This window comes from Heteronotia binoei, chromosome 11 (genome assembly GCF_032191835.1).
Source record: "Heteronotia binoei isolate CCM8104 ecotype False Entrance Well chromosome 11, APGP_CSIRO_Hbin_v1, whole genome shotgun sequence".
In the NCBI taxonomy this organism is placed as follows: domain Eukaryota; kingdom Metazoa; phylum Chordata; class Lepidosauria; order Squamata; family Gekkonidae; genus Heteronotia; species Heteronotia binoei.
In genome coordinates, this window is record NC_083233.1 from 6,466,266 (window position 1) to 6,488,954 (window position 22,689).

General features: G+C 47.7%; 1 protein-coding gene across 1 annotated transcript; it reads right to left on the bottom strand.

Moving 5' to 3' along the window:
* Positions 1-6,562: 6,562 nt before the first annotated feature.
* Positions 6,563-21,497, bottom strand: UPRT (uracil phosphoribosyltransferase homolog). Its single transcript, XM_060249321.1, has 7 exons — positions 21,244-21,497; positions 18,663-18,705; positions 12,243-12,312; positions 10,922-10,984; positions 9,758-9,919; positions 8,339-8,437; positions 6,563-6,998 (listed from the first exon to the last, which is right to left on the bottom strand). Exons 1-7 carry the CDS (start codon positions 21,495-21,497, stop codon positions 6,892-6,894), a joined length of 798 nt encoding a protein of 265 aa, XP_060105304.1. The 3' UTR covers positions 6,563-6,891.
* Positions 21,498-22,689: the final 1,192 nt, after the last annotated feature.

The window sequence follows — 22,689 nt, forward strand, 5'->3', positions numbered from 1 at the left end:
AGCTGTCTCCTCGCAGCCCCTTTTCACCTGCAGGCCTAGAACATCCCACTACACATAAAATACCCGAAGAACATCAACGGGTGTTAGTCCTCATGATTCAAATTACAGCATATGGTTAGTAAATCATGAAGGCTAAAATACAGTGTAATAATAATGAACCATTCATGAGCAAGGCTAACAATACCAGCAATGAAAACAGCAGTGAAACACCAAAGCCGTAACTGTCAGGGACTTGTTCCTGACACCTACGGGAGTTGCAAGGCAGAGATGTTCCACCAGCATTTGATGACAGTGACAGTCTGGCACTCTAATATCCACCTCACCTCCTTCCTTACCAGAGGTTGGCTGGAAAATTTTTGTCCACCACCTGTAGGAGGAGGAACAGTGGCTCAGTGGTAGAGCATCTGCTTGGGAAGCAAAAGGTCCCAGGTTCAATCCCCGGCATCTCCAAAAAAGGGTCCAGGCAAAGAGGTGTGAAAAACCTCAGCTTGAGACCCTGGAGAGCCACTGCCAGTCAGGGGAGGGACTGTGGCTCAGTGGTAGAGCATCTGCTTGGGAAACAGAAGGTCCCAGGTTCAATCCCTGGTATCTCCAAAAAAGGGTCCAGGCAAATAGGTGTGAAAATGCTCAGCTTGAGACCCTGGAGAGCCATGAATGGGGCTGTGGCTCAGTGGTGGAGCATCTGCTTGGGAAGCAGAAGGTCCCAGGTTCAATCCCTGGCATCTCCAAAAAAAGGGTCCAGGCAAATAGGTGTGAAAAACCTCAGCTTGAGACCCTGGAGAGCCATGAATGGGGCTGTGGCTCAGTGGTGGAGCATCTGCTTGGGAAGCAGAAGGTCCCAGGTTCAATCCCTGGCATCTCCAAAAAAGGGTCCAGGCAAATAGGTGTGAAAAACCTCAGCTGGAGATCCTGCAGAGCCATGAATGGGGCTGTGGCTCAGTGGTGGAGCATCTGCTTGGGAAGCAGAAGGTCCCAGGTTCAATCCCTGGCATCTCCAAAAAAAGGGTCCAGGCAAGTAGGTGTGAAAATCCTCAGCTTGAGACCCTGGAGAGCCGCTGCCAGTCTGAGAAGACAAGACTGACTTTGATGGACCCAGGGGTCTGATTCAGTATAAGGCAGCTTCATATGTTCATATATTGAACTGATTTCCTGCTCAACTATTTTAATCGCTGTTTAAACTTTTTATTTATTGTCCATACATCTGATGTAAGCTGCCCTGAGCCCTATTTCTTAGGGAAGGGCGGCCAATAAAGTGAATGTAATGAATGAATAAATAGGTAAATATATTCAAGCTCAACCACAGGCAATTTAAGTCTTCTGGAGGAAAGCTCGATCAGACCTGGGCTACTACATCACACTGAAGTGCAATGTCTTAAGTTGTGGAACTGTACTGAAACGCTTCTATGAACTGTAAAGTAAAATGCAGATATTTATGGTAAAGAAAGGGATGGCTTCAAGATCTTGCCTTTATGATGGATGTTACAGAACACCCAAACTGTCTCAACACGAAGATGCAGGGTCAAAAAAAAAGTTGTGACAGAATTTTACAACAGCATTTGTGCCTTTGAGATGAAACTTCAGCTTTGGAGAAAGTAACTTCAAGGAAACAATTTGGCACACTTTTCCACCATGACATTTCCATATAAAGAGCTGGGAGTGCTTATTCAACCTTTTGCAATATTTATTCTCCAGCTTTAACCAACGTTCTTTAGCAGTATTACTACTGGCCACTAGAGGGATCTCCTTATCACTTATGGAGGTATTCCAAATGGTTTTGACATCAGCTTCCTGGGATTTTTCCTTTTCTCTTACATTCTGAGGAGTATTCACCTTATTCACCTTTAATAGCATGCAATACTTTGACTCTCCAGTAAACAGAGAACTCTTGATTTCCACATTAGGTAGCTCTGGTCATTTAACTTTGGAACTTGAAGGAAAGAGGGATATTTTCACTAACAGGCTGGTGAGCTGAGTTGCTGCTGTGATTGGTAGACTCTGGGCACTTTCACCCAGTAACTGTTTGCAATGGGTTTTGCCATTCTTACACAATAAAAATCCAGCTGCAAAGCACATTATTTAGTGTGTGTGAACCACCCACTGTCTCTCTTGCCGGCAGGCAGTTTAAATTCTCCTTTCTTTGCTGATGCACACCTTCCCCTCCCCTTGGCATAAATCAAGCAAAAGGGATATCTTCTTGTTGTCTTGTTTCAAAGCAGACTCTAGGAAAAAATCCTTTCGCTTGCTTCCCAAAAATAGGTTTTGGGAAAAAATACAAACAAAAAAAAAAGATTTGATTCCTCTCAGAAATATTCCACTCCCTGTTGCCTGCAAGCTAAAGAACACACAGGAGCTTCTTAAGAGTATTTTGGGCCCATAACCTTACATGTTCGATATTTAACAGAGTAAATGAAGCACAGACACACGTGTTTAACTTCTAATTTTGCTTCTAAATTAGGGAAAGGATTACATGTAAAGAATGCAACAGTCTAGCTAACTCATCTTTCTTGTTCTGATCTATTCCATCTTGTTTCTTCGTTCCATCTTGTTTCTCTGTTTCCCTTCACAGCTCCACCCCCTGTGTACTGGTTGAATAGCATGAACTATCTCCTGTACTGATTTGCCAATAATCAGTCTTAAGGTCATCTCACTAAGAAAAAAACCTCCCTCTTTTTGTGGGAAGAATCTACACCTAATTGGTTCTATGCTAAACTTGCTATTATTAGTTTACAGAAATTTCAGTTTAAACCTTTCATGACTGAAGGGATACATCTGAAACTCAACCCTTACACTCTCCTGTCTAATCACAAAGTAAGTTGTGTTACTGATTAAGTTTCAAAAGTATACTGTGCAAATTTTGCAAGAAGTAGCAGATGGAACAGACACTTTTTAAGCATTTGGCAAGAGCAATGTTCTCCGTTTTCTTAAGATCCAACTTTTTGATCACTAATATTGATTAGTCCAAATTATCTTAGGGGTTGTTCATTTTTCAAGATGTCTGATTTCATGACAGCCTTGAAGAATGTTTTCTAAAGCTCAGTTAAACATTTATTTTAAATACAGTCTTGAAATGTGTTATGCCAAATTCCTGTGATGCTCAGATTTTCTACCAGGCTTTTAGACACTTCAAACCAATAAGGTGTATGTTTTCAAAGATTTCAGGTTTTCACGGCTGGTAACATCATTAGGGTTTGTAGAATCTTTCGGGATCAAGTGCCGTGTTCTACTGGAGAAAGTTTTCCTTCCAGATGTTTCGTTCTCAGCTGCGGAGAACATCCTCAGTGGCGTTGCAGCTGGAGCAGGCGCTCTGACCTTCTTGGCTGCTGTGCATTGAGTGAGGCCAGGGCTGCTGGAGAGCTGCTATTTCTAGGCTATTTCACTCAATACACAGCAGCCAAGAAGGTCTGAGCGCCTGCTCCGGCTGCAACGCCACTGAGGATGTTCTCCGCAGCTGAGAACGAAACGTCTGGAAGGAAAACTTTCTCCAGTAGAACACGGCACTTGATCCCGAAAGATTCTACAAACCCTAAAGGTGTATGTTTGTCGTCTTTGACTTTCTGTAGATTTTCCCATGGGGCTCTTCCAGTTGCCTCAATGCCTAGGTACAGAGCCTACAAAGTCTTCTGCACTGCAGTGAGTGGATACTAACCAGACAAGCCTAAGCAGAGTGAACACTGTTCTAAACCTGCAGACTGCGATGCACTCAAAGGGTACCACATAACCCAGATATACAGTCAGGATGCTCTGCTGTCTATTTGGGTGTCCAAAAGTACTTTTGGGGAGGGACGGTGGCTCAGTGGTAGAGCATCTGCTTGGGAAACAGAAGGTCCCAGGTTCAATCCCTGGCATCTCCAAAAAAGGGTCCAGGCAAATAGGTGTGAAAAACCTCAGCTTGAGACCTTGGAGAGCTGCTGCCAGTCTGCCAGTCTGAGAAGACAATACTGACTTTGATGGACCAAGGGTCTGATTCAGTAGAAGGCAGCTTCATATGTTCATATGTACTTCCTGCGGGTACGTGAACACACAGTCCAATTTCTTTTGAAATGGAGCAGCAAAAATGCCACTGGGCAAAGACAAAGAACATAAACAACAGGTTGGTTTGTAATCCTGGGTTGCAAACATGTTAGTTGATTCAAATGTGACTACTAACTATGAACTAGAGAGGAGCTAATTGGATGGAATCGTGTGAAGAGGATTGTGGGACCCCACCCCCTGAAAACAATGGTTAGGCATTGTGTGCAGAACAGCCACCTGTGCCTATAGTGCTGTGGTAGTCACGATTCTCAGAACATTCCAACTGCGCACACAATTGTTTCTGATTGGGAGACAATTCTTATGCTAAAGCTGGTGCCTGCCAGTTACTGGAAATGGTTCTGCATACTCGTGGCTCTTATTAGCACCAGCCATGAGGCAACTATACAGTAGATACTTGGAAGGTCAACATGCTAGATTGCAACCAATCAGAAGATTACACACATTTCAGTTTCCTAGGAAGCTCAGGAAAAAAAGGAGTGCACAAGTAATGTCCCATTAAAACAATGAATATAACGAGGCCAAGGGTGTGGTTCGTATCAAATGGAGTTTACGCTGCCTTTTTTGAAGTTACTGTATTTCCAAATGGGTGTCTAATGCTTTATGTTGATGTACATGAGTTTGGCATATATATATTTTTTTGGTCATATGAATGCTGCAGTTAGCAGCATATGACACTGGAGGGGCAACATTAAAGCGGCTCTGAAATAAATTTAGTTTATGTTTCTCTGAGCACTTAATTTACAGGATAAGAGAGTTCTGCCTGTGAAGTGAGGTGAGGAGAGGAGAGGAGAGGAGAGGAGAGGAGAGGAGAGGAGAGGAGAGGAGAGGAGAGGAGAGGAGAGGAGAGGAGAGGAGAGGAGAGGAGAGGAGAGGAGAGGAGAGGAGAGGAGAGGAGAGGAGAGGAGAGGAGAGGAGGCTTTGAAATGTCCTCAGGGAGACCTTGGAAGTCTTGCTCAATCTTGGCTCTTTCCTGGGGGAGCAGCTTCTCCCCTTAGTGCCAACAAATGTTTCCCAAAGACAGATTTGTCTCATGCTTTCAGAAAAATCTGAGGTAGGAGGTTTCATTCATTAGGGACACCTCTTTGATGATCTAATTTCTAGCGGTCAGAATTAAGAAAGTACTATATTTTTTAGCAAGAAAGACTAAATGCTTAAAAGTGTCTTTCTTGCTAAATATATAGTCCTGCACCCAGCAGCTCTAATTCTGTACACATATGTGCATATTTCTGTGGCCAAACTGCAGCTCGGGAGCCACACGTGACTCTTTCACACATACTGTGCGGCTCTTGACGCTCCCACTGCCCCATCGGCTGGCTTGGAGGAGGCAGTTCTCTCTTTGAATCACTTCTCCCAGCCAAGACAATCAGTGGCTTGGAGAATGCATTTAAAGTTGCTTTCTTTCCACCTCTCTCTCCCTCCTTCCTCCCCTCAATCTATGCCTTTTGGCTGTCAAACATCTGCTGCTCGTGTCTTGTGGCTCTTGAACATCTGACGTTTATTCTATGTGGCTCTTACGTTAAACAAGTTTGGCCACCCCTGTTGTATAGTTTATTTTGGTATTACTAGCCATAGGGAGAGAAACAGCTATGCACTAGAAAGTTTAGCAAGTTACTCCTGTGGCTTTTGAGAATTCAGCAGGTATGGCCTACACTTTCAAGCATATTCCACGCCCCCGCCCCCCATGGTTAGAAGAGACAGAAACTTGCTATTAAGTGATGTAGTTAAGCATCTCTGCCACACATAGAGCCCTTATTATCAATGGGAGCAAAATATAAGGAGTTCTGTAAAGAAAACACAACTGATAAGCCAAGAAAGCCCAAGCTTGGTTGTAGAATGGGAGGAGGAGGAGAAAGAGTACTAGGAGGAGCAATACTCGTTCATCGTACTTATCACCACAGGAAAGCCAAACTGAAATACTTTAATATTTCCAGGCTGAAAAACCAGCAGTTGGGCACAGAGGAACTGTTCCACAAATGAAAACAGGAAGAGTCCAGTAAGAATCCTTAAAGACTAGCAGAATTTGTGGCAGGAGAGCTTTTGTTCAGCTACGTAGGAAAGAGGGACTCGTATTCTAGCTGTATCTGAAGTGAGCAGAGATTCACAAAACCTCCTCCCCCGCCACTTTTTTAAAAACTCTTTGAAGGAGCTCCTGGGCTCTCGCTCTTTTATACTGCTGCAGACAGACTAATATGACCGCCCATCTTGACCTGTTCCACAACTGCACATTGTTTGTTTCAAGACAACACAAGCCGCTTGCTATTTTGTCCCAAAGCCTCCTTATTCATGCACAGGCAGATGTGAAGTATTCATCTTAGGGATATGCTCTTGACCAGGGCTGCTGTTTCTTTTTCATGTCTTTATAAGCAGCCACATAAGAGCTATGTGGTTTGTGAACACAACCGCCTTCACGCTGCAGCCAATACCTGTGGCTCGAAGGCTTTGCCCAAAACCTGCCGCTTGTGTTGGAGCTGAATGCCCACTTCCTCTGAAAGGGAGCAAGAAAGACAAACTTAAACGTGACTGCAAAAGGTGCCCTTCACAGTTATTTTATTTTGCGTTAGCAAGCAGCCAATTAACCTGGCTCCGGAAGATAAAGGGATTTTTGAAGGCCGTAATTTAGACACATGCATCATTAGATATCGGCAGCAACCTCATGTTGCCCCAAACTCAGTTAAAATAGAAAAAAAAGTGAAGATCCTCTTTTTAAATTAAAAAAAAGTTGACAGCAGTTTTCACCTTCAGCAAAAAAAAGAAAAGAAAAGTGTTAAATACACTCAGATTCCTCCACTTCAAATTACAAAATGTAGGGGGGGGGGAAGTCATATCATACAGTAATAAAAGACAAACTGATTAAGTACTTCAGTCCGTTCCAAAATACTTCTGTCCAAAGTGTGTTGGTGCAACAGGATGAACTTCTGTTGTTAAAATAGTGATATCTGGGAACTCCTGGATGATTGATTTGGCACCTTGAAAAAGAGGAAAAGGAAGTAATCAGTTGACGCCCGTGTTGCAATGCATTTCATCTTGAATGCACACAATGGCAGACTGAATCAGACCACTGCTCCAGAAAGGTCAGTCCTGTCTCAGACTGGAAGTGGCTCTCCATGGTCTCCCCTCCCCTCCAGTTACTTTAATTGGAGACACCAGGGATCAAACCTGGACCCTCAACATGCCAAGCAGAAGCTCTCCCCCTGAACCAAGTTCCTCTCTTGTTGCTCTGCAACAGAGCACCCATTGCGTCTTGGGACTTGGAGCTGAGTTTTGTGTTTTTCTTGCTTTTTGCATTTCGATCCTACCCCATCTAATCTGCAGACTTCATCCAATTATTTTATTTAACTACACGCTTAGAGTAGTAACTCCTGCTGTGCTCAAAGGAAACTTCAAAGGCTCATTTCCCCATCCCACTGTATTTTGCAGATGAACCAGCTGTGCTTGGTTTGCAAGCGACATTCAGTGATCCAGAAGCCATATGAGCTTCTATCAGCAATGGCTAATTGAGGAGTGCTGTGCCTCTGAACCCACGTGGCTCTGTAGGGTTCTGGCTTTCAAAACTGCGACTCCCAGAGAATCCTGGGTCTCCTCAGCGAGGCAGGCAGAAACAGCAGACAAGTTTTCCTAAAAGTCAAATTGTTCATCGTTACTCAGTTCCCCTGCAACACACAGCACAAAAAGGGGAGCAGTACTTTCTAACACACACGCACAAAATTGTCACGATTACGACAGGCTATGCGCCCAAAGGCACTGCACGCAATTCTCAAAACGTGCCCTAATGCCACATGGGGTCGGAGCAGACATACCAACATGGAAGGGGACCTGGGGCAGAGTGACCAAAAGCCACTCTCCTCTGGCCCCAGAAACCCTCCTTTCCTTCTCTACCAGGCCTTCCAGCTGCTCTTTGGTCAGCAGGGTTTGCCCCCTCCATTACACTCTTTCTACACTGGCAGAAAGGTCAAAAGAACTTTATGAGCCATCCTATGACTGGCTGCTCTATGAATACACGAAACCATTAAGAGACCTTTTATTCAAGCATGCAGTATGTATTTTATGTATGGTCACGATAAAAACATTTCCTGTAGGGGCTACAGCAAGGATTTCTTGGGGAGACCCAACAGAATTGCTTTGACGGTGAAACAAAGCCAAGAGTTCAGTCCCTTTCCTTTTCAGCCAACAGGACAGGAAAAGATTTGAAATTTTCAAAATAATTTCATTTGGCCAGAAGGAGTCCCCACTGAATACCAAGCTAATGCCACCAGAAGATCCGAAATCCTAATTCTGAGCAGCCTCTCCCTCTGTCGCTTGAACATACCATGGGGTGTAGAGAACAGACTCAGCAGGATTATGACACTCGGCTGCACTCCGTGTTCTATAAGAACCTTCACAGCCTCGATCACAGTGTTGCCAGTGCCTGGAACGGGACAAAGGGAAGAGGGAAAGAGAAACAGGAATAATCAAAGATCAAGATGAGTAGCCGTGTTAGTCTGTCTGCAGCAGCAGCAAAGAGCAAGAATCCAGAAGCCCCATAAATGGACAGCTTTGTTAGGTGGTCAATCATTTTACTAAGTTTGTGGCGGGGTGGAGCTTTCGTGAGTCACTGCTCACTTCCTCAGATACAGCTAGAACGGGAGTCCATCTGTCCTTATACCTTGGAGAATGGAGTGATTTCAGATGAATGACAGATTTCAGGTGAATGGCAGTAGCAGGCATGATTGGAATAGGTGTGATATGTGGAGGGGTAGTAGGAAACCAGCACTGGTAATAAGACAGGAAACCTGGGTCCCTATGCAGTCCAGGAGCATGCATTGTCTTGAGTTTCATTATCAGCTGCAATTCAGCAGTCTCTCTAATCTCCCTTAGAAATTCCTTTGTAAGAGAACTGCTACTCTCAGCAACTGAATGTCCTGGATGATTAAAATGCCCCCCCTCCCCCTAGTTTTTGAATGTTGTGGTTTCTAATGTCAGACTTATGTCCATGTATCTGTCATAGGGACCGGCCTATTATGACTGTACTGATAGTTGCTGTGATCAGCAGCCTCCCGCTGGGCAGGAACTCTTCCGCCTGCAGTTCGGATGGTACACAAGGCTGGATTCAGACAGCTGAGAGAGAAGCAGTCAGCTCACACCATTTAAGGTTTTGAGTACTGAATGGAACGGCTGTTACAGCCGCAGCAAATGCCTGAAATGTTTGCAATTTTGGGCAATCCACTGCATAAGCAGCTTTAGCCCTTCAGGGCAGAGACTTACAGCCTGACCCTCGTTTGGAAACAAATCCCATTGATTTCAACAGAATTCATTTCGACCGAGTGCTTAGGAATGGGACCGGAGTCAGACTGCGAACTTTGTTAGGTGGTCAACCATTTTTACAGGCATTTATTTTTATATTAAAGTACTGGTGTCAATATCAGAATCAAACCCACTTCGTTGCCTTTTAGCAGTCTTTCGTGAGACTTTGTGAAAGCTTCTCTTCCACTCCATCAAAACGGGTACCTTCTAGCTGCTGCCAGCTTTGGGATCCTCGTTTCTTGTTTGCCACCCAGTGTCTCAAATGGCATTCATTTTCTACTGCTGGATCCACCATGAGCAGCCAAGGCTTGGCTCTCAGATGTAGTTCAGCTGATGCACCTGCGCTGCCCCCAGCCAGCCACACACTGCCTGGCCTCTCTCCTTTCCAACAGAGGGCCTGCTAGTTAAACAGGGTTCAGCTCAAAGAATACCTCAAGGCACTCACTCAGTATGGGGTACATGAGGAGGACTTTTCTCCTGTAGATATCAGGTGGGAACTTTGCATAGTACACTTTGGCTCTCTGGGTCTCTTCATCGCTCTGGATCAGGATCTTTCCTATTCGGATAGATCTGCAGCAGTCCCGCAAGCCTTGCTCCATTGCCTCGCCTTCATGGAGGGAAAGAAATATGAAAACTGACATTCGGAATAACACTTAGCTGGTCTTAAAGGTGCAAGTTGTCTACCGCCTTGTTCTGTTGCTTCAGACCAACACAGCTTCCCGCTTGGATCTATCTATAAAGATAGTGACAGGAAAAGCCTTTGGAATGCTCATTGCCAGCACTGCTAAATCCATTCCTAAGCAGATAAATCAAAGGCCCATCTTCCATGTGTTTTATTAAGTGGTTTCAATATCATTTGGGTCCTGCAACACTATTTACTTTCCCTGAATATCCAAAGGCTGCCAGTACAAAACAAGAAAAAGTGATGAAGAAATTGGGCTTTGGAGCAAGGGAAATTAGAGTTTGCATCCTTAGGGGAAACGGTAGGTATTTTTATTTAATATTTAGTAGCCCTGCTCCCTTGCATTTGCTGTCCAAGGGATGCAAGCCAAGAAGTGCTGTGCCCTTAGAACTGACGCACAAAACTTCTCTGGGACAGATTTAACTGTTAGCTTGGAAAAGTCATTCTGTCACAGTTCCTGTTACAGCCTTCTGTATGATTTAATGTAATTAAAGTTAAGCACTTTACAGTCATTGACATTTGTTTGATGCCTCCATTTTTTATAGGGTACAGCTGCCAAGCCCCTATGGGGGAAAGGTGTCCCCGCCCTGCTCAGAGGAGGAAAAGCAAACAAAAAAGGCTGTCAGGCCAATGGCATGATGTCACTTCTGCAGAAGACCTGGAAATGACACCACACCTTTCTATTGCTCTCTGGAAAGTACTGTTTTACCACAGACTTTCCAGCAATTCCTAGAGAGGTGTTTTCCTAAGAAGTCATACCATGCCAATGATGCCCGCAATGTCACCCGCCCTCCTGTCTCCTACTAGTCGCCAAGCTATGCTATGTCAGGGTTCTGTGTCTGGCAGGCCTGTCTTTGGAGATTTTACTGTAAATACAATATCAATTCAATATGTCGCAGAAAGTGCAAATTTCAACACGTGACCTACCGCTTCTCATTATGCTGACTCCACAGTTCCCCTTCTCAAATTTGACTCCTTCGTACTTGTACCCTGTTGGAAAGACACAGACTCTTTCAATGCCATTTAATGTCCCATTTCCAGGTAGTCAAACACAGGAGCTCTCTCAGCTCCAGGCCGGGGGCACTTTTTGTACAGCTCAGCAGAACATGTTCAAATGAACCAAACCAGCCTCTATCGTTTCCACTCAGCCCGGCAGCACCGAAGACAAAACACACCAGCAAGGGCCCTTTGCCTGCTTTTGGTCTCATTATTCAGTCAAGGGGAGTTAGCCATGCCAGGCCTGTGTGGGTCACTCCAGTTACCGGGAGGAAGCTCTGCATCTGAGCTGCCCCTTTCATGGTGTTCAAAGACAACAGAAATGTGGAGAAAGCCTGGCTCATTCCATGCTCACTCCTGCCACCTCTGCTCACTCACGGCACTGCAACCTCAACGGCACTGACTGCAAGGGCTGCCTGCATACCCCACCAAGAACCCCACCCAGCACATCAGATAAAGCCAGTGTTAAAATGAGTAGGGTGCTGAAGCAGTTTACAGGCGCTTTGCTCTGGGCAACACTGGTGCATGCCAAACAAAACCGCTTGCAGAATATTTTACAGTTCAATCTATGACGTTTGGGTCTGCCCCTCCCCCAAGAGCTCCAAGTGCTACGCCTTGCCCTCAATTTCGACAACTGCCCTGCAAGGTAGGTCTGGCTGAGAGAGAGACAGACAGACAGACAAGCCCAGTAGAACTTAAAGGGTAAAAGCGTTTTCAAATCTGGGCTTCCCATGTCCTATGCCAACCACAAACATCATATTGGCTCAGAGTACATTGCATGTCTTTCCTCAGCAGACCACAGTAACTGGTGACTCACAAAACTCGAACACAGCCCACGAGGGACTCTCAATAAACCCTCTGCTTTACTGACAGCTGAAAAAGGGGAAGAGACAGGGCTTGTCAGCCTCTTGACAGGCCTTTTAGAGCTTGATGGGTCATAAATTCTGTAGACCTGCCTTAAGCTTCTTTTAAAGCAGGGGTGGCCAACAGTAGTTCTCCAGATGTTTTTTGCCTACAACTCCCATCAGCCCCAGCCAGCATGGCCAATGGCTGGGGCTGATGGGAGTTATAGGCAAAAAACATCTGGAGAGCTACCATTGGCCACCCCTCTTTTAAAGCATAAATAAAAGGGCTCCGGTATTGACTTCTTAGCAACATGTCCACTTTCGATTTCATCCCCAGTCACCCACAATGCATTTCTGCTTTTTAGTCTCATTCCTAGCCCTTCTAACCGGTGCGCCCACTCTGTTACCTGTTGGAGTGGTCACTGTGCATTCTGTGTAAGGCAGCTGATTCAACCCCTCTTCCACCACAAGCCTGATCTGTGGAACAGAGGGAGACATTAAGGACACAGGAGAGAGACCAAGAGAGACTGCCATGAGGCCCAGATCTGACATTCCTGATAGGCCTGGTGGTGAAAGCTGGGAACCGGGCAGATATTTAAACTAGGCTGTTTTAAACTGTTTTTATTCAGCCGTATTTATTTGATGTTTTAAACCTTGTTGTGATCCATTTTGGGGAGGGCAAAATATAAATTGAAATAGGTAATAAAATAAATAATAATAAAATAAACACCATCTCATATTCCATTAAAAATAACTTTTAACAGAAACTGATTGCAAGAACTGAGGGATATAGCAGGCTAGGAAGATGGGTGAGCATTTGTCCATCCTGACCTGAAATGAACCTGCCAAGACAAAGCTTTCTTTAAATATATCTTTTATTTGTCACTCTATTCTATGCTTCTGGGAGTTACTTAATTGAATATATGAACATATGAAGCTGCCTTATACTGAATCAGACCCTGGGTCCATCAAAGTCAGTATTGTCTTCTCAGACTGGCAGCGGCTCTCCAGGGTCTCAAGCTGAGGTTTTTCACACCTATTTGCCTGGACCCTTTTTTGGAGATGCCGGGGATTGAACCTGGGACCTTCTGCTTCCCGAGCAGATGCTCTACCACTGAGCCACCATCCCTACCCCATTCCCTCCCTTTCTTCTGGTCAGGCCTCCTTCTTCCTCCTAGTCCAGCCACAGACTCACTACTGCCCTTAACGCCCTTCCTGACAGCCAGAGCCATCCCCCTAGGCCTGACCCCGCCCCCCGCAACCTGGCAGGAGCCCAACGGGATCCCATCCCCCACACCACTCCCTAGGCTTGCTCCAGCTGGTTGCTCCCTGGCCACACCCGGCCTAGAGGCCACCACCGCAGGGGCTTCTCAAACAAGGGGTGCTCACATGGGTGTGGCCTCCACAATCAGGCTTCTTCCAGCCCCTGGACCTTCTTCCCCACTGGCTCCAGGACTGGCCTTGCTGCACTGCCACTCTTCTCACACCTTCACTGTAAGCATGCGCTTGAAGAGCCTCCACTGCCATATCATAGCAGTTAAGAAATAAAACCAATTGACTTTATTCCCTCATCTGGACCTCCTACAAATCATTCATCATGAAAGATAACATCATGCTAGTAAGATATTCCCAAGCCATTTCATAATCGCATAGTCACACTGCACACCACAAATGTCACATACACCCTTGGAACGACGAGAAATCTTTCCAACCTTCTTGCAAAAAGTTCCCAACCTTCAGCCTCCCTCTGCATAGAAGTGTTCAGAGCTGTTAAATGGAAGTTTATGCACTCCACATATGCTTTGCGTACCCTTTACACCAGGGGTCCTCAAACTACGGCCCGCGGGCCAGATGTGGCCCGCTGAGGACGTTTATGCGGCCCGCCGGGTTATGGCAAAATCAGACCGGAAGTGACGTTCGACCTAAACTCGCGTTAGCAACGCACACTTCCGGCACTGGGCTGAGGCGGCGGAGACAGAGTGTGAGATGATACCGAGGTGAGGTGAGTTCCCAGGCCGGGGTGTGTGGTGTGGGGAAGGGAGAGAGATGCAGAAGACGGAGAACTGACGGCCCGCGGTTTTGTACAGTAACGGCAGTCCGGCCCTCCAACAGTCTGAGGGACAGTGAACTGGCCCCCTATTTAAAAAGTTTGAGGACCCCTGCTTTACACACTCCATGTGTGCTTGCTGAGCACAATCATTCTTGTTTTTAAGGACTGAGTACAAATAGTGCTTGGGCACATCCACAGGATTTGACCCTGAGTTCCCCTGGACTATAAACAACATGCAGGTTGCCAAATGAATTTAGCATGCAGAACAGGGAAGGAGAACATGTTGGAGATGCATGCCCGAAGCTTCCCAGGGCTACTGTAATTAGCTGCTGGATTCTGGTTGCATTTGCAGCACTTTGCACTGACTGGCTGTTGCCTCTTAGCCGTCTACTGAAAAAAATTACAGCTGGGCTTCCAACCCCCTGCACAATGCAAGGAATTCACAGATACCTCCCCTCCCACACCTCTTGTTCGATGCCCAGAAGACGACAAAAAGCCTCCAGGATCCCTGGCCTGGAGAAAACTGCTTCCTGATCCCAAAGCATTTCCTTGGGCATGTAAGAAAGGACCGTGGGAACTAAGCACTGATACCACCCTTCCTGCCCTCCCTCTTAGGATCTGCTTAAGTTCCCATAATCTTAGGTCACAGAAGATCTCCCTCCCCTCTAGGTGGCAAGAAGTAAGAGGAACAGAGACAAGCACAATCAGGGCCAGCGCTACTGAGTAGGCCAGGTAAGTGGCCACCTAGGGCGCCACCTGGCCCTCCCTGTACACGGCCTCCCTTCGCCCTGGGGCCAAGTGAGGGAGCACCAGGAGACCAGCTACCTCCGTTGCCCCAGGGGTGCCTGTCATGCGGGCGAAGGGGGGTAGTGGCTTGTCTCCGTGCCTGGGGAGGCAGGCAGCAAGATGGTGCCGCGGTCAGGCCTGGGAGCCAGCAGCACCTCCACTGCTCCCGCCGCTGGGCCGTCACCACCTCCTCATGCACTGGGGTGGGTGGCTGTGCTGGGGTTGGCTCTGTGGGAGGGAGGGAGGGAGACTCCCTGCTGGGCTGGGCCAGGCTGCAGGTGAAGGGCCTGGCCTTGCCACTCTAGGCTCCTCCCCCCCCACCTAGGTAGCCTCTTCCTACCTGGGCTTCAGCCTCGGGAGGGAGGAGCTTTTTGCCTCTGCTGCTGAGGGAGGGAGGCTGGCAGCAGCCACACGGCTGTTCCCAGCGGGGGTGGCAGGTTGGAACGGTGACTGCACTCCCCCTCCCAGTCCTCAGCTTGGCCCTGCTGCTCTCGCCCTTGCCACTTCCAGCACCCCCCCCCCCCCCGAAGCACACGCTGGGACAGTCCTGGCTTTGCACACGGGTGAGAGGGAGGAAGTGGCAGCTTTGCTCTCCCACCCTTGCACTTCTCCTCAGCTTCCAGTGAAACTGACTAGAATGCCACAGCTCCACTCTCCCAAACCTCTGTGCTTCTCTTAAGTTTTCAGTGAAACTGATGAGACGTACAGGGGCTGGGACAGCAGAGCTGTGGCATCTAGTCAGTTTCCAAGCTTCCTGGAGGGGAAACCAACCAGAAGCTTCAAGGCAGCTTCCTTTTCTTTCCCCTGCTCCCAGGAGAGCCGTTTACTGGGGGCACCTGCTTTGAGGGCCTGTAGCTTGGCTCCCTGAAATCCAATTTGCACTAAACTTGGAAAGCAAGTAGAAGAGAGTCTGCTGAAGAATGCGCCGCAAGTTTGGCATCTCTAGCTCACTCGGGGAACCGTTTTACGCCTTCCTGAACAGAACGAACCATGAATTGTTCGGGATATTGAACAAAAAAGGTGAGAAGAACTGAACCACCAAATCCAGCAACCCAACGAAACGCAAAATGAAATGAACCACCATTTTTGCATTCCGTGCCCATCCCTACTAATAAATATTCCATTTCCCTCGGCACCATTTTGTTTCTTTTTCTTCATTTTGCCTTGGTGCACCCCCTCCCTTTCTCTTCTGCTTATTCCGGACAGGCCTCCTGAAAGGGAAAGCTCATCCAATCATTAAAAAGGTTAACCCCGTTTAGAATCCCAGAATTGACTGTCTGGTACAAACCCTCCAATTCTAACCATGCTTATGAGGAAGCTCCCAGGGCACAGGATTAGGGATGCTGCAAATTTCTCAGTGAACCTGTTCACAGGCAAACTTATTTTGTTTGATATTCATGATCCGTCTGTGAGGTGATAAGGGATATATGTTCAGATTGCACTGAGGAATCTGAACAGCTGCTGATCAAAGCTGCAGTTGCCTCCTGGTCAGAAGCCTGCAAAGCTGACCAAGGATCATCAGCTAACTACTCAGTGAAGTTGGAAAGGGGAGTTCTTTCACCCCCTTGAAGCTGTGCAGGGACAGATGTAATGCTTTTGATCTCTGCACTACAAAAAGGAAAACAGAACGAACCTGGTTTTCTTCCCACTCCCTCTAAACTGGGTGGGCGCAGATGCAATCCAGGTCTTCCTGGATGAAGCATGTGTCCTGGGCCTGCTCCAGTCTGGTTTCTAACCTGGCCATGGGGTGGAGATGGTCACTCTCACAGATAACCTCTGGAGACATCTGGATCGAGGCAGGTCATCGTTGCTGTCAATGTTAGATCTGACAACAGCATTCAACATGGCAAGTCATGATCTTTTGACCTACCATCTCATTGATTGGTTTTCCTCCTTCCTCCAGGGTGAGGGACAGAGGGTGGCAAGTGGTGACACGGTACCCCCTAAAATGTGGAGTGCGGCAGGGAGTGATCCTGTCACCAATGTTGTTTTATACGCGCCCCCCTGCCCAGTTAGTACGGAGGTGTGGGTTGGGTTGCCATCAATATGCTGATGACACCCAGATCTATCTGTTGATGGACGGCCACCCAGACTCTGTCCCAGAAAATCCTGGCTCTGCGCTTGAGACCGTGATGGGGTGATTACAACACAGCCGGCTGAAACAAAGTCCATCTAAGATGGACGTCCTGTGTTTGGCCCAGGGCGGAATAGGTATGGGAATAAGGCTCCTGACCATCGGCAGGGCGCCGTTGTTGCTGGTGCCGAGGATTCGGAGCCTTGCGGTGATCCTGGATGCCTCACTGCCTATGGAGGCCCAGGTCACCGCAGTAGCCAGGTCTACCTTTTACTAAGTACGTCAGGTGAGACAGCTGGCTCCTTATCTTTTCATCCAGGATCTGGCCACAGTGATTCATTTGCTCTACACGGGCTTGCCCTTGAATCTGACCTGGAAACTCCAATTGGTGTAGAATGCAGCAGCACGCCTATATGGGCACACATGCAGTTGGTGCTCTGCCAGCTGCAATGGCTGCCAACTGAGTACCAGATCTGGTTCAAGATTCTGGTTCTGACCTTTAAAGCCCTGAACGACCTGGGACCAGCATATCTGCGAGACTGCCTCTTCCTGTATACCCCCTGGAGAGCTTTATGCTCCATAGATCAACGTCTGCTGTTAATCTCGGGCCCAAAAGAAGTCCACTTAGCCTCAACCCAGACCAAAGCATTTTCTGTCCTGGCCCCTACCTGGTGGAACAAACTTCCACTGGAGATTAGGGCCCTGCAGGGACTGTTGTCGTTTGGCAGGGTCTGCAAAGCAGCTGTTTGACCAGGCCTTCAACTGAGGTGGTGGATGTTTTGTTAATTGTGGCCTCCCTGCTGCAAGGACCCTGATGAAACAATTCTGTCAAGTCCTCTGTGAGCCAGTTTGGTGTAGTGGTTAAGTGTGCGGACTCTTATCTGGGAGAACCGGGTTTGATTCCCCACTCCTCCACTTGCACCTGCTGGGATGGCCTTGGGTCAGCCATAGCTCTGGCAGAGGTTGTCCTTGAAAGGGCAGCTGCTGTGAGAGCCCTCTCCAGCCCCACCCACCTCACAGGGTGTCTGTTGTGGGGGAGGAAGGTAAAGGAGATTGTGAGCCGCTCTGAGACTCTTCGGAGTGGAGGGCGGGATATAAATCCAATATCTTCTTCTTCTTCTTCTCTGTCTCATACCAGCTGGGGGATGTATGGGAGGAGTGGATGAAATTGATACCACCATCTGCAGAATGGGAGCTTGTTTTTAGACTGTTATATTGTTTTATCATATGAATTTGATTTCAACTCTGTATTGACTGGTTGGTGTTACCTGCTCAGAGCCCATTCGGGGAAGGGCGAGTTATAAATCCAAAATAATTCATAATTAATGTCCGCATTGCAAAAAGGGAGAGGACAAAGAGCTGGTGTCTGTTTTTCCTGCAGCAGCCGAAGCTGACGGCTTGGCATGGGGGAAAGAGAAAAACTGGGCTTCTAATCAACCCCCCTCCAAATTTGCAGCATCTCACCAAGTTCTGGAGGCAAGTAAAGATTCCAGGATGGGAGGTCAGAAGAACTGGACTTTCAGCTGATCGCCTGGGAGTTGGATGCTGATTCCCACCCCTCCCCAAACGTTGTTGGGAACAGGACAACATTTCTCCACCAGGGGGATCGGGGCCAAGTCCCAGGTGATCCCCATCATCTGCGTGTCTGCTGCAAGTAGCCTGTTCCTGCAAATTTCACATGAACAGGCTGTGAACAGCCCATTGATCAACTGGCTGTCCAATCACCACGGGCAAACTAGAGGTGAGCCAAAAACTGACAGGTACTTGAGCATCCCTACGCAGGATTACAGCATCAGAGCACTGAATTTAATGTGCCTATTAGGGACTATCCAAAGATACACAGCCAACAGCAAGCTTATTTTCCAATGTATTTTCCAATATCAACTGTTGCTTGTCTGCAAGAAAGGATACACTTACCAGGCGATCAGCAGAAAAGACAAAGTCACCCCTACTGGCTGTCCTGGAAGGAGATAAAGATACATCTTTTAGTAAAATCAGATTAAGATTATTTGAGCTACCACAATTACATACCTCAGAATTAGAGAGCGGCTACTCCTAAGAAAACACACCTTTCCTTCAAGTGAAACCAAGTCTACAATGTTAGGATTTGAAAAGATTTCACAGAAGTGATTTGAATGTCAATCATTAAAGCATCAATAGCCTTTTCTACATTACATTTTTTCCCCTTCCCCTTTACCCTATTTTACCTGAAAACCTAACAAAATTATTTTGAAAAGAAACAGCCTTTCTACATTCAAGATATATTAGCAGGATCCTGTTTTAACACCTGGCCAAAGTCAACATATACTTCTCTAGAGCTTGAATCAAAAATTGCATTAATTGTATCCTTTCTAGTCAGCCAAGTCAGAAGTTAGCTGAATTTAAAAAATGAAATAGACAATGTCCCAATAGACTGCCATAGATACAGAAAACCAGTAAATCATTAAATCATAATAGTACTTTGCTAACTTAAATACTATGGCCTTTTCTTACTCCAAAGGATTATTTGGTCAGCTACAGATACCAGGGTGGATCCAACCATCACCCGATCAAGTTCCTTCAGCTTTTCTCCTCCAACGAAAGATCCACTGAAGATGAAGTCTCCTTACATTGGAAGAGGAAGGCTTCAGACTCAAGCTAAAAGGAAAGCTATGGCATGAATACAGCACTAAATGATTTTTGCTCTGTGGTATGATATTTATTATTTTATTTTGATCAAAGTGTCAGGGGCGCCTGCCTACAAAGCAGGATCCACCCTACCTTGATCAAGGATGCTTCCTCACAATGACCATTTTCTGCTGTTGAGGGATTCCTTTTCCATACGGAACTTCAGGTGGTACTAAACTTTGTCATGAGTTAACAGGAAGTAAATAGAGAATTGCACATTGCTTTAAAATAGCCCTGGCAATGATTTAAGAGGGACAGGCAAATGAGAAAGGGCGGAGGCGTAGCAATGTAAGTGAAGGAGGTATATACTTGTGAGGAAATATGTGAATCTGAGCATGGCAACTCAGTTGAGAGTCTCTGGGTAAAAATAAAAGGAGTAAGAAACAACAGTGATATTATTGTGGGGGGTCTGCTATAGACCACCAAGTCAGTCAGAGGACTGACTTCTACAGCAGATTGCAAAGTTCTCCAAGAGAAGGGATACAGTGATCATGGAAGATTACAATTACCCAGACGTCTGCTAGAAGTCCAACTCTGCTAAAAATGAAAAGTCAAATAGATTCCTGACTTGTCTTGCTGACAACTTCCTTTTCCAGAAAGTGAAGAAGGAAACAAGGGGATCTGCTATCTTGGATTTGATTCTCACAAACAAGGAAGAATTGATTGAAGAAGTGGAAATAGTGGGCACCCTGGGCAGTAGTGACCATGTGATTTTGGAATTTACAGTCTTAGGGAAGGGAAAAGCTATGCATAGTCAGACTTACAGGTTGGACTTCAGAAAGGCAAACTTTGATAAACTTAGAACTATGCTGGGTAAAATCCCATGGTCAGAGATACTTAGGAGTAAGGGGGTTCAGGAGGGGTAGGAGTTTCTTAAAAGTGAAATACTGAAAGCACAATCACAGACGATTCCTGAGAAGAAAAAATTGAAAAAGCCTAAAGAAGCCAAAGTGGCTCCATAAACAGCTCTCTAAAGACTTGAGAAATAAAAAAGACTCCTTTAGGAATTGGAAGGAGGGATTTATAACCAAGGATGAATATAAACCAATCACCACTGCTTGTAGAGAAAAAGTTAGGAAAGCTAAAGCTCAGTGTGAGCTTAGGCTGGCCAAAGATGCTAAAAACAACAAACAAAGGGCTCTTTTCTTATGTTCAGAGTAAGAAAAAGAGCAAGGACATGGTAGGCCCATTGCAAGGGCAAGAAAGTGAAATTGCAACGGGTAATGAAGAGAGGGCGGAACTGCTCAAGTCCTACTTTTTCTAGTCTTCCCTTCTGAGGGAAACGGTGTTCAAAATGGCAAAAACAGAGCATATAAGGAGGGTATGAGGTTCCAACCTAGGATCAGCATAGGGGTAGTACATAAACACCTAGTTTCTTTAAATGAAACTAAGTCCTCAGGACCGGATGAACTGCATCCAAGGGTTCTAAAAGAGTTTGTGGATGTAACTTCTGAGCCTTTCACTATTATTTTTGAGAATTCTTGGAGAACAGGAGAGGTGCCGGAAGATTGGGTGTTCTGGTGCCATGTTGCCAGACCAGTGCTGGGCTCACCCCCTCACTCAAGCGTCCAGCATCCCTCCTGCCAGGCAGCAGGGCGAGACCTGACAGATGCAAACCCTCAGCAGGCTGTCTGTCTGTCCCTGGAGAGCTGCCAGGCCAGTCCCACCTGCCCCTGAAATGTGATTCATCCATTGCAGCACAGGGCTTGGGGGACCCAAAAGAGGCATCCACGGGGCAGCATTTTGCTCCCTCCTGGGCACAGGCAGCCAAAGCAGCAGCAGGAGCAGGAAAAGGGGCCTGAGCCGAAGCGCCCTCTGCAGCCCCGCTCACCTGTCGCGGATGATGGTCTGCAGCTCGCGGATCTGGTCGTTCATGGGCAGGAGCTTGAGCGGGGCTCCCGGCGCCGCCGGAGGGGCTCCCGCGCAGGGGCCGCCGTTGCTGGCCGAGCAGAAGCAGCCGCTGCTGCTGTCCGGGCTGCTGCTGTCGCCGTCGCGCTCGGCGAAGCGAAGCTGCCTGCCGCCCCCCGCCGCCGCCGGCCCGCCCGCCGAGCCCACCCACTGCTTGGGGCAGGGCATCGCCTCCATGCGCCCCGCCGGCCCGCCCGCCCGCGCCTCAGCCTCAGCCGCGGCGCCCCACGCTCGCCTCGTCCGCTCCGATTGGCTGCCCGCTTGCCACTCAACGGCGTCCGGACAACCAGGCCTCGGCTCCGACGGCTCCGTGCCCACCCCTCTCCTGCACGCACGCGCGCGCGCTCTTCAACGGCGCCGTAGGGGGCGGTCCCTGCCCAACGCCGTCTGGGAAGTGTAGTCTTCGTGCGCTGAAACGGCTCCTCGAGCTCTCAAGCCGAGGCGCGAGTCCAGCGGCATCTTTAAGACCACGAGCGACTAAGTTGCATTCTGGGTATTCGCTTTTTGTGGGCTTAAGGATGATGCTGGACTTAGACTTTGTTCTGATTTGCTTCAGACCAACAGGGCTGCGTGTCACATGGCTGGCCCAGGGAAGTAGGCGAGCTAGGCAGCCACCTAGGGCCCCCCAACCCTGGTGTAGCGGTTACTGTGTGGACTCTTATCTGGGAGAACCAGGTTTGATTCCCCACTCCTCCACTTGCACCTGCTGGCATGGCCTTGGGTCAGCCAGAGCTCTCTTATCTGGGAGAACCGGGTTTGATTCCCCACTCCTCCACTTGCACCTGCTGGAATGGCCTTGGGTCAGCCATAGCTCTGGCAGAGGTTGTCCTTGAAATGGCAGCTGCTGTGAGAGCCCTCTCAGCCCCACCCACCTCGCAGGGTGTCTGTTGTGGGGGAGGGAGATAAAGGAGATTGTGAGCCGCTCTGAGACTCTTGAGTGGAGGGCGGAATATAAATCCAATGTCGTCTTCTTCTTCTTCCCTCGGCTTCCCAGGTTGCAGGGCCAGCCTGTAGGCATGGGCTCGCTTCCGAACCCAGCTTCCTTTGTAAGGGAAGCAGAGTTCAGAACCCGAAGGCGAGGGCATCCAGGCTTGCCCGCAGCCCCCACAGCCTTCTCGGGTCTACCCAAGAAGGCTGAGCAGGGACTGCGGGCAAGCGGTGCTCTTGGGAGGGCAGTCTTGGAGCGCCCCACAGGGCTGTGGGGGCGGAGTAGGGAGGGGGCAGGTGCTGGCTTGGGGCGCCCGAGGCTCTAGCCCTGGGTGGTATTTCAAAAACTCCAGCAATCTTTGAGAGAGAGGAAGCCATGAGGCTGAAAGTAATATAAAAGAGGTATGCCCTGTATTACAGGGGGTGGGCAGCGGTTTAAAGA